The sequence below is a fragment of the Panthera uncia genome, chromosome D2 (genome assembly GCF_023721935.1).
Source record: "Panthera uncia isolate 11264 chromosome D2, Puncia_PCG_1.0, whole genome shotgun sequence".
NCBI lineage: Eukaryota > Metazoa > Chordata > Mammalia > Carnivora > Felidae > Panthera > Panthera uncia.
The window spans coordinates 57,870,050-57,889,256 of NC_064818.1; the positions used below are offsets into that span (position 1 = coordinate 57,870,050).

Sequence of the window (19,207 nt, forward strand, 5' to 3'; positions counted from 1 at the left end):
ATCTGTCAAACCAGTTATCCAATATGGAGGTCTAAAGTTAGTAAAGCGATTTTTTTTCATAACACAACAAAATACTATTGATGATAATAATAACAGATTTTTAAAAATCACTGATTAAAACTAGTCCCATTTAAATTGGCTAATCATTATAATTTTTATCATTTTAGCATGATTATTTAATTAAATAAAAAGGCCATTTTAAAATGAGCTGCTGATCCAAGGTCGAATAATTCTGAAACATTTGGATTAATATTTCTCATGTGTTTTTTCTTTAATCAACAAAGGATCATTAATATTTGCAAAGAAAGCTCTTTACTTCTGCCAAATGATAGTAAAACTTACTTTTTCAATTTGTAGTGACTTTTCATGTAATTCTGAGAGAAGAAGATAATGTAGATTTGTTGTGACTCTTTAAGAACAATTTTGGTATAGAAAGTAATGACACATAAACTGTTTGTAGGATTTGTCAGGAATGCATAAACAAAATTCTGTATACTTAACTAAATGGAAGATTTAAGGTATTTAATCATTCTCTAGTAGTCCAATAATTTAAGACCATAGGCTTAAGAGAAATAGTTTTGTTAGAGAAACACACAAACATACCCTTTAAGTAGAAACCATTTGCATTGTTATATAAAAAAAAAATCTGGAGAAAAAGAAAACTGTTTTTAAATTTGTTATACTTAAAGAGCATTGTTAAAACAACAGCAGCCAACCTACAAAGGTTGTTTATTCCTGGGGCGGTAAAATTAGCCATCTTTCCAAATAAATTTGTTAAAGTACTCCTGGTAGAACTCTGAAGTTAATCTGTTTTGGTTTTATTTTCATTTTGTTGTTTGGTAATATTGACAAATGAAAAATTGAAGCCATGAATTGTTATTTATAACCTTTGACCCTTCAGAAATAGAAGACTTCTCACTTAAATTTTAAATCCTTTAGGCCAATACTACCTTGGTATCTGGCTATTTAGAGGCCTATGAGAATATAGTCATTATAAATTATATTAGCTGTTTTCTGTTTAAAAACATATTTTCCCTTATTGTAGTTTTTTAAAAAATTCTGTGGTGGAGATGAGCAGAAAATGAGAAAGCAGAATTTATAGTAAAAGCAAAAGTTACAGCTTAAAGCCGAGTATCCTGGATAAGGAGTGTAGTTAGTCTGTTTGGCATTTTAAGAAGAAAGCAAGAGATATAAAACAAAGTGTGATTTTTTATTTCTTATTGATATATTGCAGTTCTTTAAGGCATATCCTTCAAGTATATGTTGGCCTATGTTGGACCATGTTTTTCTACCCTTGGGAACCAAAAATCTATGTAAGTCTATGTAAGAGGAGATGATATTTGTAATTTTAAAGACCTGAAAATTCGTTAAGACTTTGTATAATTAGTGGAAAAGTCCAGAGGATAGTAAGCCCACAAAATAGTAATTTTTTAATAATAAGAAAAAAAGTAATTAAATATTAGGGACAGTTCACAACTGAAATACATACCTGACACAAATCTTAACCTAGTCCAATCTGGTTTTTAGAAATTTACTTACTTACGTGGAAGGATTTCATTTTTACCCCACAATACGTAGACATTGGGGATATTACAGTTTATCAACTTTAAAGAAGCCTTTAATTTTTTTTCATGATATTGTTGAATTGTAATCAAATGGGAACACCAAAACAGGGAAGACCTCCAAGGTGACGAAAATCATTTAGCAGAAAAAAATCAGGAATAGGGATGAGAGAAATAACTAATCTGCAGACAGAAAGGATTTTGGCATACATCCTAAGGGTTCTATAGTTCTCAACCCCATTTTGAGAAATCAAAAAGATCTACAGAATGCAGATGTCTTTGAGTTACAAAAATAACCAGATGTGCTTATTAGTAGAAGCAAATGTTTGCCTCTTAATTCACCTAAAACTATATGCAGAGGATCTCTGGATGAAATATTGTGTAAATATGGCAGAAAAGAAAATTGTGGCATGAAAGGCTCTGCCCTAAACACATAATCAAAAAGGTAGTATCTTGAAAAGGAAAAAAAAAAAAAACAAAAACACCCATTCTTTAAGATCCATGTAGATTTAAAGGTAAAAGAGGTAAATTAAGCTAGAAACACTTTTTGTTTCACATGGTAGGTGAGTTTGGTTTTATATTACATGTGTCTTTTTACCCCAAATCTTTGGTGAATTTTTGTTCACCTTACCATGCTTGTTTAGCTACTTCGTGTTTTGTCAATTGTATTTTAAACAGTGAAAGCATATGCCTGAAACTCCTTTTTTTCCTGAATGAGAGTGATAGTTGTCTTAGTTCTGTCAAGAAAAACAATCTACAGTAGTATATAAATGCCCCCTTGTAAGCCTATTGGGATTTTTAAAAATATTAAGCCACATTGTTACAAGTAAATGCAGTTTTGTGACCTAACTGGGATGTTAAGCAGAATAAAATGAAAAAATATGTGCTGGAAAGGTCAAGGTGTGAAGTTTTTGGTTTGTTGTTAAATCAAGCCTTTAGAATCAAAAACCTTTAGAGTTTAAATAGACTATTATTTCTGATGTGGAGCATATTAACATAATTACAAACTCTTTTATATATTCCTAGTCATTCTTAAGTTGAGGTTCAGCCTTTAAGTCACACAGCTGACTGTGTTGAGACTGCTGTGTGGTAGCTCTTCTATTCACAAAACGTGTAAAACAAGTAACTGTTTCAGCTTTTTTTTTTTTTTTAATTCCCATGTGTATTGGCAGAAATTCATCCTTTTCCTATAGCTGTACATTGAATGGTGAAGTATTAAAATGCCATATTACAGTGTATTCTGTAACTTGAAAGTTAACAAAAGCATGCTTGTTCCTTCCTGCCCTTGCCTTGTCACTCCCTGGTGCAGCTCCTCGCTTCCATCCTTCTTATCGGAGTATCTCAGTGTTTAGTTGAGCTTGTTTATCTGAAAAGAGCAGGAGGCAGGCTTTTAGGGAGTAAGCTACATGTTCCAGTATAACAGGCACCAATGCTGTTTGACTTGAAAAACATTTGATCTCTTACATTAACAGCCCGTGTCACTGTAATAGAGACTACAGCTGGGCTGCTGCTCAGTTTTCTATTATTTTAGCTTTGAAATAACTGTTAGTGCTGCTCCAAAATCTCCGTGTTTAAAATTGTATATTGGCTGTCCCCCCAGGACTCGTAAGTAAACAAGGTGATATGTGTGGCCAGGAGCATATTTTGTTAGCTTTGTTTTAAATAAGAATCTTCCCTATCTAAATATGGTGTTTGTCTGATCCCTGATAGTGTGCATGCTTTTGTAAATTTGTAGATCTAGCAGTATTGTAAAGCAGACTTTTGTTTGTTACTAATGCGTGAGCCTGATCAGTAACTATTAATTAGGAACTTTTTTCCCTCGAATTAATGAAGCATTTAGTTTTCTCATGAAGCTTAACTTCAAATATCCTGCACAATTTCCCTAAGTATAGCAGTAGTTGAAAGTGGGTAAGCAAGAATTTAAGGGGTATGTTTGTTAGGCTTAAATATGCTTAGCTTTGTTTTAAAATATTCAGTTATTGGTAATTTCTGTGCCAGGAATACTCTTGACAATTGGAATTAAAGTAGCAGTATTTAAAGAATAGAAAATCAAATTTGTAAATTCAGTTTGTTGTTTTCTTCCTTTTTTGGAGTACCTCTTATTTTAATAGTGGTAGAACGGCAGATTATAGTATTGGTGGAATGATAGCAATCTTACTCCTTTTCTTCCTTTCTGTATTTATTAAAAACCTAGCACGTTTTCCTCTTCTAATTATTTTCTGGTCTCCTACAGAACTACCAAGCCACCCAACACTTTCTTCGAACTTAACCTAAAATACATATATCAGCTAGCACAAGTATAATTGGTTGAAAGGCAGCCATCTATCTGGGAGTTCTTCTAAATACTGAATGTGTCATGTGCTTTGACAGGACATATCTGTAATATCTCTGAATACAGAAAGCACTTTCTCTGTTAGCTGTAGGTGTTAATGCAGTAGTGTGTTTTAAGAATGTGTGCAGTGCAAATTCAAGCTTGTGAGGTAATGACAAGTGTTTGCCTGCATAGACAATATATTTTTCCCCCTGAGGTCCCCACACACCTAGTTTCCCTCAAGCTCATCATCTCTGTCAGGTTAATCAATAGGCACCGTATGGCAGAGGGTCAGTAATCAGTGTCATCGTGCCTTTAAATCGTGTTGAAAATTTGCTTAAAGCCTGGGCCAATTAACATCGAGATGATGAATGGATGGGAAGATGGGAAGAGCCTGACGCTCAGGGGCTTTGTGAGGAGGAGATGCTCAGCTGTTGAGCAGCAGACACCAGCGAATAAAATCAGCCATTCATGTGAGCTCAGTCCACCCACTCTTAATGATAATGTCAATCTAGCAAAATATATACACATTGGAGTTGTCACGAGTTCATAAATCAAAGGAGTTTGTCAAAGGCATTCAGATTAACGAGGCAGCAGCAATAACAAGTCAAATTTGCATAGAGAATTGCTCGAATCTCAGTAAATTATGATCCTGTTTTTCATTTGATTATTTGCTAATGTCTCAAGAGGGAGAATGATTATATTAGCATGCAAAATCTACTCCAGAAGTAGAAATCTGAAGTATAGAAGACCAGCACACTATGACAATTAATCAGTTTCTGCATACTAGCATAAATGCACAAGGCCCAGAAATGAACTTCTTTTTTATTATTATTTCTCCTTGCTACTGATCCAAATGGTTCAGCTTGACAGAGACTTTATATTGCTTTAACAGTGTTCTGAATTGTGCCTGCAGGCAAGACATAGTTATGCAGCTATAACCAACCTATCCATCTGCCAACCAGATTGGAATTCTCCTATCCAAGGCTTCCATTAACCCCCACTGACAGCTCCAAACAGGATTAAGAATTTGGAAGCATAAAAAATAGTTGTTCTTTGCAAATATACACAATCCCTTTGCATTTTTAGAAAGGCTGCATCTGTAGTGTTTTATAATTAGTGTCGGACAGTGTCGCAGGGGAAAAAAACCTAGTTGGTAGTTTTTTTTTACTTCTCTCATAGGAAGTAAGACAGTACTAATGGAAATCCTGTGTGTTTGGTTGTCTGATAGTGCTTTCCATTATATCTGGTTCCTAGCACTGTGCTTGGATTGGTATATTACTAGAAAATACCACTTCTTGAAAGCTTTGACTGGAAGATCTTGTTGAAGTTTAGCAGGATGGGGAGGCTTTGATGTGGTTGTGGTTTAATCGAGTATGTCAAATGATAAACGTGCCGGAGAAGCAGTGTGCATGAAAACATGCCAGAGAATATTATCTTATGAGGACACTTCAGGTCCTCCCTAGAACTGGTCCTTGAATAGGATTCTTCAGTCAGCTTCTGAACTTAAATGACCTATGTTTTCCCCAATGTATCCTAGAAGGATTAATTAAAATTTGTTTAGATACACACACACACATTTTAGTTGTCACCTTTCACTAAAGGGTTTGAGTGGTTCTTATCCATGTAGTTAAATTACCTTTAACCTTGTAGAATTGTTTCTGTTTTTGAGAATTGCAAATCATATATATTTGGAGGCTGTTCTTAGTTCCAAATGATATATTAAGTTAATGGGAAAAATATTAATTCAATTACTAATTTACCAATCAAGCCCACTGTATGATGTTTGCAACTAGCTATTAGAAATTGGTCTCAAGATTTCATCTTTCATGTGGTTGTCATTCTATGTGATGATGCTCAAATGACTCCATTTTTTAAATGTGTTCAAAATCAGAGTCAAAATCACCACAATTTACCCATTTCGCTAAAATGATACAACTTTCCTGGTTACAGAATCCTTTGAATTTTCTCAATAAGAAATGTGGCATAGGTGGGGAATGTTACTTCTAGTGTTGGCAGTGATTATTTTATTTATAACAGATGTCTATTTAGACAGACTCAGGCTCTGTTGCACCATCCAACCTTGAGCAAGATGCTTATTCAAAGATTATGATAAGTCATTACAAGTGGCTTGACTTTTCATCACTGTGTAAATTAGTTTAGTTTTTCATTTGATTATATAATCAACTTTTGATTATCCATGTCATCAGGAGTTGTGTGTTCGAATAGATAACTGAAAACAGTAAATAAGCCACTTACTAGGTCGTGGAGAATATTGCCCTAGCCGTAAACCTGCTGTGTGCTATCATCAAAATCCATCTACTTGTTTTGGACACCGGGAGAAACAAATAAAATCCAGTTCTGAAGAATCAGGAGTGCTTTGCTTGTCCACAGAAGAACTTTTCCTTCTTAATCAAGGCTTGGCAAACTTTAACTGCAAAGGACCAGACAGTAAATATTTGAGGCTTTCTGGGCCATAGGATCTCTATTGTGATTATTCACCTTTGCCATTGATGTATGCAAGTTGCCATAGATAAAAGGTGAATGAGTGGAGTTGGCTAAGTTCCAGAAAAACATTATTTGCAAAAACTTTATTTAGAGCAGGAACTTGCTAGCTCCTGCTTTAAATTGTCATGCTGACATCCTTAGTGATGGGCTAGTAGGACTGTAGTTGGGCTATCACTTTGAAGGTTTTCTGCTTTGAAAATCTTTTTTTTCTTTTTTTAAAAATTTTCTTTTTACTAAAAATTTTTTTTACATTTTTTTATTTTTGAAAGAGACAGAGCACAAGTGGGGGAGGGGCAGAGAGAAGGAGACACAGAATCCAAAGCAGGCTCCAGGCTTCGAGCTGTCAGCACAGAGCCCTATTCAGGGCTCGAACCCACAAACCGCGAGATCGTGACCAGAGCTGAAGTTGGATGCTTAACCGACTGAGCCACCTAGGCACCCCTGAAAATCTTTTTTAAAGCTAGCTGGACAATGTGGGTATAGGGCTTTGATTATTTATTAAGCACTTATCTGTATATTATGTAATGTGTTGGGAAGTACAGGGAGCCACAAAGACTTTACCCAGTAAGCTTTCAATGTTATTGGGTAGCTGAGAGTAACATGCAAACATTTACCTAATTAAGTGCTCAACTGTGTGGACCAAGATAGAAATGTTAAGGAATTTCCAGTAGGGAAAGATGGAATAGCTGTATGGTTTCTTAGAGAATTCGACAGTTGAAACTCATTTCAAGAATGGGTAGGACTTGAATAGATTAAATAATTTTCTTGTGTTTATAATTGTTGAATGAATGACATTAAAATTAAGGATCCTTCCAGCCTGAAAATGTTGAGGTCATATCACTTGTTTATAAGACTGTGAAGAGGGGCGCCTGGGTGGCTCAGTCGGTTAAGTGTCCGACTTCAGCTCAGGTCACGATCTCGCGGTCCGCGGGTTCGAGCCCCGCGTCGGGCTCTGGGCTGATGGCTCAGAGCCTGGAGCCTGCTTCAGATTCTGTGTTTCCCTCTCTCTCTGCCCCTCCCCCATTCATGCTGTGTCTCTCTCTGTCTGAAAAATAAATAAACGTTAAAAAAATTAAAAAAAAAAAAGACTGTGAAGAGACTTGCTTGACTAGGGCAGAAAATGTATGTTGAGGGAAATAACTTGGTGTAATGTGGCAGAAAATTCTGGAAGATCTTGAAAATCAGGCCTAGAACTTAATATTTGATTCCATAGATACAAAGGGCTGGCTACTGAACGTTTTTAAGGAAAAAAGACCACCATGAAATTAGTGGTGTTTAAGAAAGATTAATCTGGCAATAGCATTCAATCCAGCAAATGCTTAAAAGCTCATATTATGTTCTCAAACTTTGTGCTGAGCCACTGGAAAATGCAGATGAAAAAGAAACTGCCCCTGCTCAGAAGGAATCTTACAGTGGGGAGTAGGGGTGGGAAGCTTGTTCACAGAGAGATATAATATAGAGAGATATAAAGTATAAGTGCCAAAATAGAAATAAAGTGCTAATTCAGAGTAATCCGTTCCATCTGGGGTAAGTGTGGTGTAGGTGGAGGAGGGCATAAGCGTAGGCTTCCCTGACAAAGTATCGTTTTAGTTGATTCTTGAATCAGGATTTTGATGATGGAGAGATCAGGAAAGGAGTCTATTACACACTGAGGGAATAGAATTAGCAAAAGCACAGGGATGAGAGAGTGCTTTTCATACTTTGGAGAATGGTAAATAATGTCATGTAAATGGTTCCAGAGACTGATGGAAAGGTAAATTGTCCAGATTGTGGATGCTATACTAGGAGGTTTGGACTTAATCCTGAAGGTGACAGAGAGCTATAAAAGGTGTTTGAGCAAGGTGTGGGGTGAGATGAGGTAAGTCTTTTTAGAACGATGGTTTTGACAGTAGTGTGTAGAATGGTTTAGACAAGGGTTTCGGTAAGTGTGTCAGAAGGCTGTCTCAATAGTAATAGCATTGGTGGTGGCCTAGAGTAGAGACTGGAAATACAAACCAAGGGTTAGATCTATTAAAAGAGATGGTTCAAAGGAAAAATTGAAGACCTGAAATTGGTTAGGTACATTCAAAGAAAAAAAAAGTTGGGGGGAGGGATGAGTAAAAATTGACTGAGGATTTAAGTTTGAGGTGGAAAGAAAAGTTGGGAGAGAAGGAGGTGGCCTAAGATGGGTGAGAATGGTAAAAGAGTGCTTTAAATTTGGATATGTTGATTTTGAGACAGGTTATTTAAATTTATCACCTGAATACTTTCTTTGAGATGGTTTCTTTTTCTTTTTTATTCACCTCGAGGTTACTCCTGGAAACATTTTATCCCTGAGATCTAATGCACAAGCTTTAGCATTATTTCACTTTATTGACTTTTTCCTACCCAAACATCTGTGAGTATGTGTATAGGTGTTACAACCCAAATGCTTCCAGTTTGAAGTTACAATTCTAAACTATTAAGTGCTGGACTAAGAGAGGGGGTGCAGGCATGAGGGTGGGGTGGGCAGAGAGAGCGGGAGAAAGAGAATCCAAAGCAGGCTCTATGCTGTCAGCACAGAGCCTGATGCTTGGCTTGAGCTCAGGAATCGTGAGATCATGACCTGAGCCGAAATCAAGAGTCAGATGCTTAACCTACTGAGCCACCCAGGGGCTCCTGGGCTTAAGTGAGAAATATTTGAATTAAAGGTAATAAATTTATGAAAGGTAATGAAATATTTTAGAAATATTTTAATATACTGCTACTATTTATACCATATTATTGCTCCAGGACTACAAATACATTCTGCAAATGTGTTTACTATAATGAAATGTTTAATCTGAGTATTGTGAATGAGCCGTAATAGGCAGTCAAGTTCTTCTAGTTGGCTCAGGGTTAAGTGGTAGAATGTAACTTTTATTTATATTTGAGGGAATTTTCCCCCCAAAATTTATTTTTCACTTATCTGACTTCTACCTTTCCATTTTTTTTTAAGTTCATTTATTTTGAGAGAGAGAGAGAGAGAGCAAGTTGGGAGGGGGAGAGAGAGAGAGAGAGAGAGAGAGAGAGAGAGAGAGAGAGAGAGAGAGAAAGAGAGAGAGAATCCCAAGCAGGCGCCGTGCTGTCAGCGCAGAGCCCAGTGTGGGGCTCAAACTCACGAACCATGAGATCATGACCTGAGCCGAAATCAAGAGTCAGACGCTTAACCAGCTGAGCCCCATCTTTCCATTTTTAAACATATTTTCCTCTAGGTTTCATCAGTTTTACTTGTTATTTTTTATTTTCATATGATTTCAGAATTCCAGAACAGTTGAAAGAATAGTGAAAAGAATCCCCTTATACTCTTCACACATATTCTCCACATATTAACATGTTGCCACATTTGCTTTATCTCTGTTTATATGGAAACATGTGCTCACATTCATTTACTTATTATTTTTTCTGAACCTTTTGAAAGTTAGTTACAGATATAATGTCCTTTTTCCAACATAAGTGTTTCATTGTATGTTCCAAAAAACAAGGATATTCTTTCAAATAATCACAGTACAAATTATCAAAATCAGGAAACAATGTATAAAGAAACTGTGGAGCATCCATACAGTGATACTACTTGACAGTAAAAAGGAAAGGACTACTGGTCTATTCAACAAGAGTGAATCTCGGATGTATTAAGCCAAGTGGGAAAAGGCTCAAAAAATTACATAGCATATGATTCCATTTTGTGATATTTGGAAAAGATAAAATTATTGAGACAAAAAAAATCTGTGATTACTAGAGAAAGGGGCTGACTGGATAAGGGCAGTGCAAGAGAATTTGGGAAATGATACATCTTGAGTGCGGTGGTAGTTACATAACGGTATGTTTTTTGTCAAACTCGTATAACTAAACACCAAAACAAGTGAATTTTTCTGTATGTAAATTTTAAAAGTGAGGAAACAATCAGGAAATTAACACCAATACAATGTTATTAGCTCATCTGTAGACCTTATTCAAATTTTTCTAATTGTTCCAATAATGTTCTTTATACCATTATGTCACAATACTCACTCAGTACTTAACCATCAAAATCAAATGCAGTAGAGGGGTCAGGAGGAAGAAGATTGTGGGTGTGGTCTAGATAGGCACTACTCATTCTCTTAGATGCAGATCACTGTTGTCACTATATAATTCTGTACAGAGGAGTTTACCATCAATTTTGCTTTAACTCCCCCACCCCCACCCCAGTGATCTCAGAGCACAAGTTGCATTCAGTTGTCATGTCTCTTTAGTTTCCTTTCACCTGAAACAGATCCTTAGTCTTTCTTTGTATTTCATGACTGTGACATTGTTTGTTAGTACAATACTAGTAATTTTAAAAAATTACTCAATCCCTCAATTTGGGTTAGTCTGATATTTTCTGTGATCAGATTGAGCTTAGATATTTTTGGCAAGGTTACCTCAGAAGTAATAATGTGTTCTTCTCAGTACATCATATCAAGAGGCACATAATGTTAAGGTAGTGTCTATCAGATCTCTCTACTGTGAGGTAGAGATAAATAAATCAGATTAAGAGAGTCAGGAGGAAGAAAATTGTGGATATGGACTAGATAGTTGCCGCTCATTAGGTTCACGTTACTGTTTTCACAATGTAATTTAGTATATAGAGAGTTTACCATCAATTTTGTTTCACTTCCTGTACGTATACAGTAAAAATGTGCTTTAGGGTGACTTTACTATAATAAACTTTGACCAAAACATAACTAGGCTTCCAGTTTATTATGATGACATTTTTACAAAACATAATTAACGTTCAAATATGGGAATTTACATTGAATTAAACCAGTTTTGATTATAAATGGTACTTCATTTAAGGGAGGGTGGAACTTCATGGTCTGGGGAATAGTTACTTGCAAATTGTAAGTTTATAATTGAATACTGCCTTAAGTTTGTATTCTGTAAAACATTTAATTTTTTAATTTTAGCATTTAAAACTTTGATCTATACTTTATTTTTTATTTTGTTTATTTATTTACTTTGTGAAAGAGAGAGAGAGAACAAGAGCTGGGGAGGGGCAGAGAGGATGAGAGACTATCCCAAGCAGGCTCTGCACTGTCAGCACAGAGCCCGACACAGGGCTCAACCACACAAACCATGAATCATGACCTGAGCCAAAACCAAGAGTCAGACACTTAACTGACTAAGCCACCTAGGCGCCCCTATACTTTCTTTTTTTTAAAAAAAGTTCAATACTCAAGTTGATCTTACGGGTTTAATGTTGGCCTTTCCCCTCCTTTGCTTATCTTACAGTGGCATATATTGCTAGTTTCCTTGTTTGGAATGCTTTATAGTCATTAATTCAGCTTTATCTCTCCGTTTTGTAGGTAGACTAAATTACTTTTTTTTTCAAAATGCGGAGAAAAGACAGAATTCTGAAGTTATTGAGTCTCTCTGTCCCTTGCTTATAGCAAAGCATATTTTTTTCTTTTTTGTCTTAATTTTAGGGACCATTACCTTCAAGTGGTCATCCAAATATAAAATATCAAGTTAAATCTCATAAGAGATTTCTGCCCAAAAGGAACACCTTACAGTAGTAGTCTGTCACCCAACTACAGGTAATGCACAGGGCCCACAGATTGTAGCCACAGAGGTGCAAAGGCCCTAAAATGACACTCTATATATGCTGCTTGTCCTTTAATATATTTTAAAATACGATATTTGATACAAACCAAAAAAGGTACACCTAAGTTTAAAGTACAGTTATGATCCTATACTCTACTAATAACTTCATACTTGTATGAAAATTTTCAGATCAACTCATGTTTGGAAACAATTCCTGGATCTAAAAATAAAGTAGCTCCCCAGTTAGACTGTGTTGGATATATGTAATGAGTATTTTAAACTTGCAAATATTAAAATATTAACACTATAAATGTAGTTGTGGAAAATAGTACCCAAAAATATGTATTCGGAGTTTCTGTATTTTGCCTTGCAGATAGTGACTTAACATGTGTTGATTACCAGATTTTTTTTTCTATTATTTTGTATTGTAAAAATATATAACAAAATTAATCATCTTAACCATTTTTTAGTGGTGTTAAATACATTCATAATGTTTTGCAACCATCACCCCCATCTGTCTCCATAATTCTCCATCTTGTAAAACTGAAATTCTATACCCATTAAACAATAATTCCCCATTCCCCCCTTCTCCCAGTCCCTGGCAATCACCGTCCGCTTTCTGTATGATTTTGACTACTCTGAGTATCTCATATGTGTGGAATCATACAGGGTTTATCTTTTTGTGACTGACTTATGTCACTTAGCATAATGTTCTCAAGGTTTGTCCATGTGGTAGCCTGTTTCATTTTCCTTCCTTTTTGAGGCTGAACCCTGTTCCTTTGATGTATACACCACATTTTATTTGTCCCTTCCATCAGTCAGTGGACACTTGGATTGCTTCCACCTTTTAGCTATTGTGGGTAATGCTGCTATGAACATGAACGTGCACATACCTCCTTGAGACTCTGCTTTCTCCTCTTTTGAGTATATACTAGAAGTGGAATTGTTGGATCATATGATAATTCTATTTTTAATTTTTGAGGAACCACCATACTGTTTTCCACAGCAGCTGTTTCTACATTCATACTAACAGTGCACAAGAGTTCCAATTTCTCAGCAACCTTGCCAATATATATTTTGGTTTTTGTCTGTTTTTTATAGTCGCCTTCTTGATGAATGTGATGTGGTATCTACTTACACTTTTTGATTTACATTCTGAAATATGATTAGTGATGTTGGTCATCTTTTTATGTGCTGATTGGCCGTTTGTACCTTCTTTAGAGAAATGTCTATCTAAGTCCTTTGTGCATTTTTGAGTTGGGTTGTTTGGGGTTTTTTGTTTGGTTAGTTTACCACTTCTTTACATATTCTAGATATTCATCCTTTATCAGATACATGATTTGCAAATATTTTCTCCCATTCGGTGTGTTGCTGCTTTATAATTCTGTTGATATTTAGAATTCTGAACTTGCTTTCAATTGGATTGTTGTTTTTCCTCCTCTTCTTAAGTATTTAAAAATCCCATTGACATTTATGGCCTCCTAGCTGCTATTTGAGATGATAGTGGCAAGAATGGACTCTAATCCTAAAGCATTGGTGAAATGATGTTGTTTTGAGCTAAGTACTATGTTATTTTTAATAAAAGAAAATCAAATCTGAGATGAAGAAGAGAAAGAACTCTTTTTCTAGGATCCATACTTTGAGAATTTGTAGTGACCAAACATTTACTATAGTTCAAAACTAATTATTTAAAGAGAAGGTAATAATCATGCTTTAAGTTGTTATCAGCTAAGCATAAACTGGAACTTTCTCATGTCCAGTGCCCACCTGCATTTTCAAAGAGCAATAAACTAGATATCTGATGAATGTGATCTGCTGGGCAGTGCTTAAATATAAATGAAATACTTTCCACCTACGTCCCTACTTGCATTTATTTATATACATGGGCATATGTTTTCCTTTACATAAGTGTATGTCTATATGTATATAAATCTTCAAATGAATAAATGCATAAATATACATGGTATTCTAGCTTACAGAATTAGAAATGTAATTCAGTTACCCCCACAGAATAAGATTGAAGATAATGAGAACTGAATTAAAGCTTACTTTCTTTCACAGAATTCCTCAGAGAGAGAAGACTGTAATAATGGCGAACCCCCTAGGAAGATAATACCAGAGAAGAATTCACTTAGACAGGTATGAAATTCAGTCTGTCTTAAAGTAAAAAGCTACCAAGAACAAAACAAAAGACAGGAAACCCTCAATTTGCCATTCATTAAGCATTAGAGCTTAAATTAAGAGTACTTTGAAGTTGGTCTGGCTATAGCCATCAATTTCAATCAGGTAACATTGTTTTCCCAATCATTTAAAAATATCCTAGGTGTACAAGTACAGGACAGATCGATTGCTTACGTGTAGTGAAAACAACATCAAATAAAAGTTTTCTTATTCAGGAAAAATAACTTGAATTGCTTCTTAAGTGCAGATAGTAGAATAGTTGGCTTTAAATCTTACTTTCCTACTGAGATTCTTAATACATTAAAAAAAATTAACAATCAAAAGGGATCTGCCTCTAGAGAAGTTAGCTCCTTTTAGTCTGAGCGATATTTGCCTTTTCTTTTTTTTTTTTTTTTTTTTCAACGTTTTTTATTTATTTTTGGGACAGAGAGAGACAGAGCATGAACGGGGGAGGGGCAGAGAGAGAGGGAGACACAGAATCGGAAACAGGCTCCAGGCTCCGAGCCATCAGCCCAGAGCCCGACGCGGGGCTCGAACTCATGGACCGCGAGATCGTGACCTGGCTGAAGTCGGACGCTTAACCGACTGCGCCATCCAGGCGCCCCGATATTTGCCTTTTCTAAAAGTAAAGACTGTTATTGATAACCTAAAAAAACTTACTGCTTACTGTGTTCCCAATCCCCAAAGGTAACACATTTTACTTTGAAAGTTAATTCCTTGGTGCTCTCTTTTTTAAAATTAAAATGTCCTGGGCCACTTGGGTGACCAACTTCAGCTCAGGTCACGATCTCACAGTTTGTGAGTTTGAGCCCCTCATCAGGCTCTGTGCTGACACCTCAGAGCCTGGAGTCTGCGTCAGATTCTGTGTCTCCCTCTCTCTCTCTCTCTGCCCCTCCCCTGCTTGCACTCTGTCAGTCTCTGTCTCTCAAAAGTAAATACACGTTAAAAAAAAAAACTTTTTTTTGGATTAAAATGTCCAAAAACATTTCACCAAAAAATTTCTTCTTCTCACTGCCTGTAGCAACAACCTCTAACATCTTCTGTCTCCCACTAGCAACAAAAACAAGTTCTTACAGTGTTGCCAGAGAATAGGCATACCACCTATTAACTTTTAATATATAGTTGGGTAAGATGAGAACGAGCAGTAGTAAAAATAATTTTAATTTACTTGCATTATGCATTATTCTAGGAAAAAGGAGAAGAGGTCTAATATTTGTTGAGTGCCCACCATAACCCTGCTACTTGTTTCATTCCGTCCTCACAATCCCCCTGCAAAGTTTCTAGATAGGGTCTCCGATTTATAGATGAAGAAAATGGAGGCTTAGAGAGACTAGAGGACTTGCTTATTAGCCAGTCAGTGAGTTAAAAGCGAGATCTCAATGTTGCCCAAGTGTTTCTACTTCTGCCTTCTTATTCCGGTTTGTGTAGTGTTTGGGTTTTGTTAATGTTTATTTTAGGTTTGAGAGTGAGAGAGCACGAGCGAGCATGAGCAGGGGAGGGGCAGAGAGAAAGGGAGACACAGAATCTGAAGCAGGTTCCAGACTCTGAACTGTCAGCACGGGGCCCGACACGGGGCTCAAGACCACAAACTCTGAGATCGTGACCTGAGCCGAAGTCAGATGCTTAACCAACTGAGCCACACAGGTGCCCCTGTATACAGTGTTAATTTAGGGAGAAAGTCCTTGAAACTGTGATATGTCCATTTTTTATTTACTTTCTGTTAAAAATTTGGGGATGGGCACTTTCGTTTTTTGTAAAAATTACTGTCTAGTAAGTAGACTTGAATCCATTCAGGAAGCTTTGTAAAAAACCCAAATGATCAGTGATTGGTATTGTGCAGTTACAACTTTAACTATTTGGAGACAAACACCTGATCTATAAATCTAAATAAATAGAACAGTATTGAGTAAGATAAATTTAGAGGTGGAAGCGGTCTGCCCACTATACAGAAACAACTGTCAGAAAACAATGACACGACAAAAAGTTTTGGCAACTTTATTTAAGCTAACAAACGAATTTTCACTCTGCAAAGTTATAAATTAATTTTAATAGGCTGATCCAGATGGTCCATTTGGAAAATGGATAGGCTGATCTGTTGAAAATTAAACTAAATTTATCTCTCTCATACTTCAAACTGAAGCAAGAGAGAGAATCGTGCCTATTAAGTCCAGCACATACAGATGGACCAGCAGGTCACACATGGGACTAATCTGATTCATTTTAAAAATAAATGCATACATTATTGAATCATTTTCTACTTGCAAGATCTGTCGTGTGCAGTATTTGAAAGAGATTTGATGTGGCTTTTTCATTGCTTTTTAGCAGGTTTGCTTCACCCTCTCCACTCTAATATAACAACTGTCTTGTTTCTGTTTTTGTTTTTCCTCCTATTGCTCCACAATGGTTTTTCTAATATCTGCCATTCAGTGTTGAGATCCAAGCTCTGGAGATTAATTAGGTCATGAGGTTTTTTTCCCCCTCCTCTCTTTGTAAAGGGTTTTTTCTCTATTCTCTTTATGAAGAGCATGAACTCAGTGTTCTTGGAAAGAGAAATGGCCTTTAGAAACTGGGAAGTAGGAGATCCTCTTGGGGCCCTCTGAATCTTTTAGCTTCTGGGTGTTTTAACAGCCCCATGAATGCAGATTTGTAAATTTATTGCAGTGCCATCTGGTTTTTTGCTCGAACCAGATTACTGTTGGCTTGTGTCTGTCTATTGTGGTGGTCACTCCCTAGGAGCTTGCCCTCTCAATCTTAGGGAAGAGTGATGAATAGCAGGGGTCAATAGAAGCGGGTCACAGGGCAGCTGTCCGGGACTGCCCTGAACTTGATTACCCCACTGCTGATTTTTTTAATGTAGGACATAATATATAAGCTGTTTAAACTCCCCCTTTTCTCTGTTGCATGACAATAATGAAGTGCCATTTGCTCCCCCTCCCCACTTTAGTCAAGCTGTATAGATAAAAAGATGTCAAAGCTGCCTTTTCCCTAGTGTTGATGTAGGTAGGATTTGCATCATCTAGGCCAATCCCTTGAGATCCTTTTACAGATATTTCTAATGGGATTTCAGGAACTCTTTCACTTTTTGTTTTTAAATGCTTGGTTACATAGTAGTGTTTTAAACTGATTTTATAGTTTACATATATTGTTCTAAAGTACAGTTTCACAGGTGTTGATAGACTGTGACTACTGTGTGGTAACTGAGTTACTTAATCACTGGAGGAGCTAAAAGAAAGGTTATCACTACAATTCTTACAGACATTTAAAGGATAATGAGGGAATATTATAAACAACTTTAAACCACAGCTTTGGCAACTTAGATGAAATGGACTAATTCCTTGAAAAATAAAACTTACAGAGACCAATGCAAGGTGAAACCAAATTTGAATAGCCTGATGTCTATTAAAGAAATCAGATTATCAAAAGGCCCCCATATGGTTTCACTGGTGAATTCTATGAAATATTGCAGAATAAATAACCCATTCCTGTGCAAACTCAGAAAATAGAGAAGGCAGGAACACTTCCGGACTTGTATTCTGAGGCCACCATTACCGTAATTCCAAAACCTAACAAAGACATTAGTAGAAAAAGAAAATACTGAGGGAGAAAGTCAGGAGACACTAGTCCCTGTGTCACTAAGCCATTTTGTATACCTGCTTTTCCATTCCATATCAGAAGGCAGGAAAGTTGGTGGGGAAAGAAAGGTAATGTATTCTTTTAATTTTCTAAATTTCAGAATAATCTCTTCTATCCACATTAAGTGAAGTGTGAACTTTTATTTAAAGAATGTACAAAGTGGCTACAATTTTCTTTCTGCTTTTATTTCTAAAATGTGAAGTCAAAGAAACCATAGCAACTGTTTTCATAGCTTTTATTCATATCTGCAAACAAGGGCAAAGGCCTGGGAGGATACATGAAAGTACTCATTACTTTTTGAAAATGTAGCCTCACAACATGCAACTCCTTTGCTTCACATTGGTGCTAATAGGATCTGTCAGCCCTGCCTTTCTATGTAATTGAGTAAATTGTGACCTCTGTCTAATCCTTCCCCCATCCCCCATTCCCTTTGTGTATGTGTCCACTTACCATCCTGAGAACGTGGGCAGTGATAAATAAAGCATTGAGTAGAACTCTCTCAACTCTTTGAAAGCAGCATGATGCCAGCCCTCTAGTTATATTTCTTTAAGTGTTTACGTTTTTCTGTATTCTTTCTCTTGTGTAGCTGGAACCCTGGGGATGCAAAGCCATGAGAGAGGCCAAGAAGCTAACAAAGTAGCTGTCTCCCTTGTTAGCTTGTTCCTTTATTCTTTAAAAACAAGATAAAAACCATCTGGCTCAGGGCATTACATTTTCCTCCCCCATGCACCTCTATAGATGGAGACTTCACCTGCAGTGAGGGTTTACATTGATTAGGGAGGGAGCAGTAATTCAAGCTTCCATCCTCTTCAAGGATACTTTGCAGTCTTTTAAAGGTGCTGACCCACTGAGTTAAACTGTCAAGGGAGGATAAAAAAGTATCTTCATCCCGGGAGGTAACAGCTGCCAGGTTTTCAACACCTTGCACGCTGCTGGAAAAATGTCACAATTGTCAGCTGAAAGAAAAATGACTGTGTTGTCATCTTCTGTTAATGACTGGGCCTTATAAAGGGAACTCATAAGCCTTTTGGAAGGAATAAGTAGCTGTTTTCCTTTCCTATCCCTGTGCCCCCAAATTCCTATGTTGTTCTGAACAGTACCTTGGAGTAGATCCATAAAACACAGCAGTAAAGATCTTAAACAGCCCCGTATAAGCATGGGAGTCTAACTGGCACAGCTCCTTTATACAGTTGGATGAGTAGGAGGAAAAAAGCACGTCACTGACACAGAAAATGACATTATATTGTGTATTAACAAAACAACAACAATAACAAAAAGTCATTCATAAGCCAGTGAACTGAGAGAAAACATACTGTATTTCTGCTCTTTGGAGGACAATTTGTTTTCAAGCAGCATCCAGATGGGTAAATACCACGACATTTCTTTTTTTCAAGAGAGCCACTTCTTTTCTTCCTTAAAAAAAAAAAACAAAAAACAAAAAACCAAAACCTCA

The 19,207-nt window shown here is 36.4% G+C and overlaps 1 protein-coding gene across 7 annotated transcripts in view; it reads left to right on the top strand.

The window, feature by feature from the left end:
* The window catches only part of BTRC (beta-transducin repeat containing E3 ubiquitin protein ligase), a 184,054-nt gene that overhangs the window by 86,244 nt on the left and 78,603 nt on the right, over positions 1-19,207 (top strand). For 4 of the 7 annotated variants that reach the window (XM_049646481.1, XM_049646484.1, XM_049646482.1 and 1 more), the window contains one exon: positions 14,002-14,079. The exons of 2 other annotated variants lie outside the window; for them this stretch is intronic. In XM_049646481.1, coding sequence (XP_049502438.1) covers positions 14,002-14,079 — 78 coding nt within the window. Of the gene's footprint in view, positions 1-2,925; positions 3,168-14,001; positions 14,080-19,207 lie in introns of those variants that run through there. One more of the 7 variants, XM_049646488.1, reaches the window with a different exon arrangement.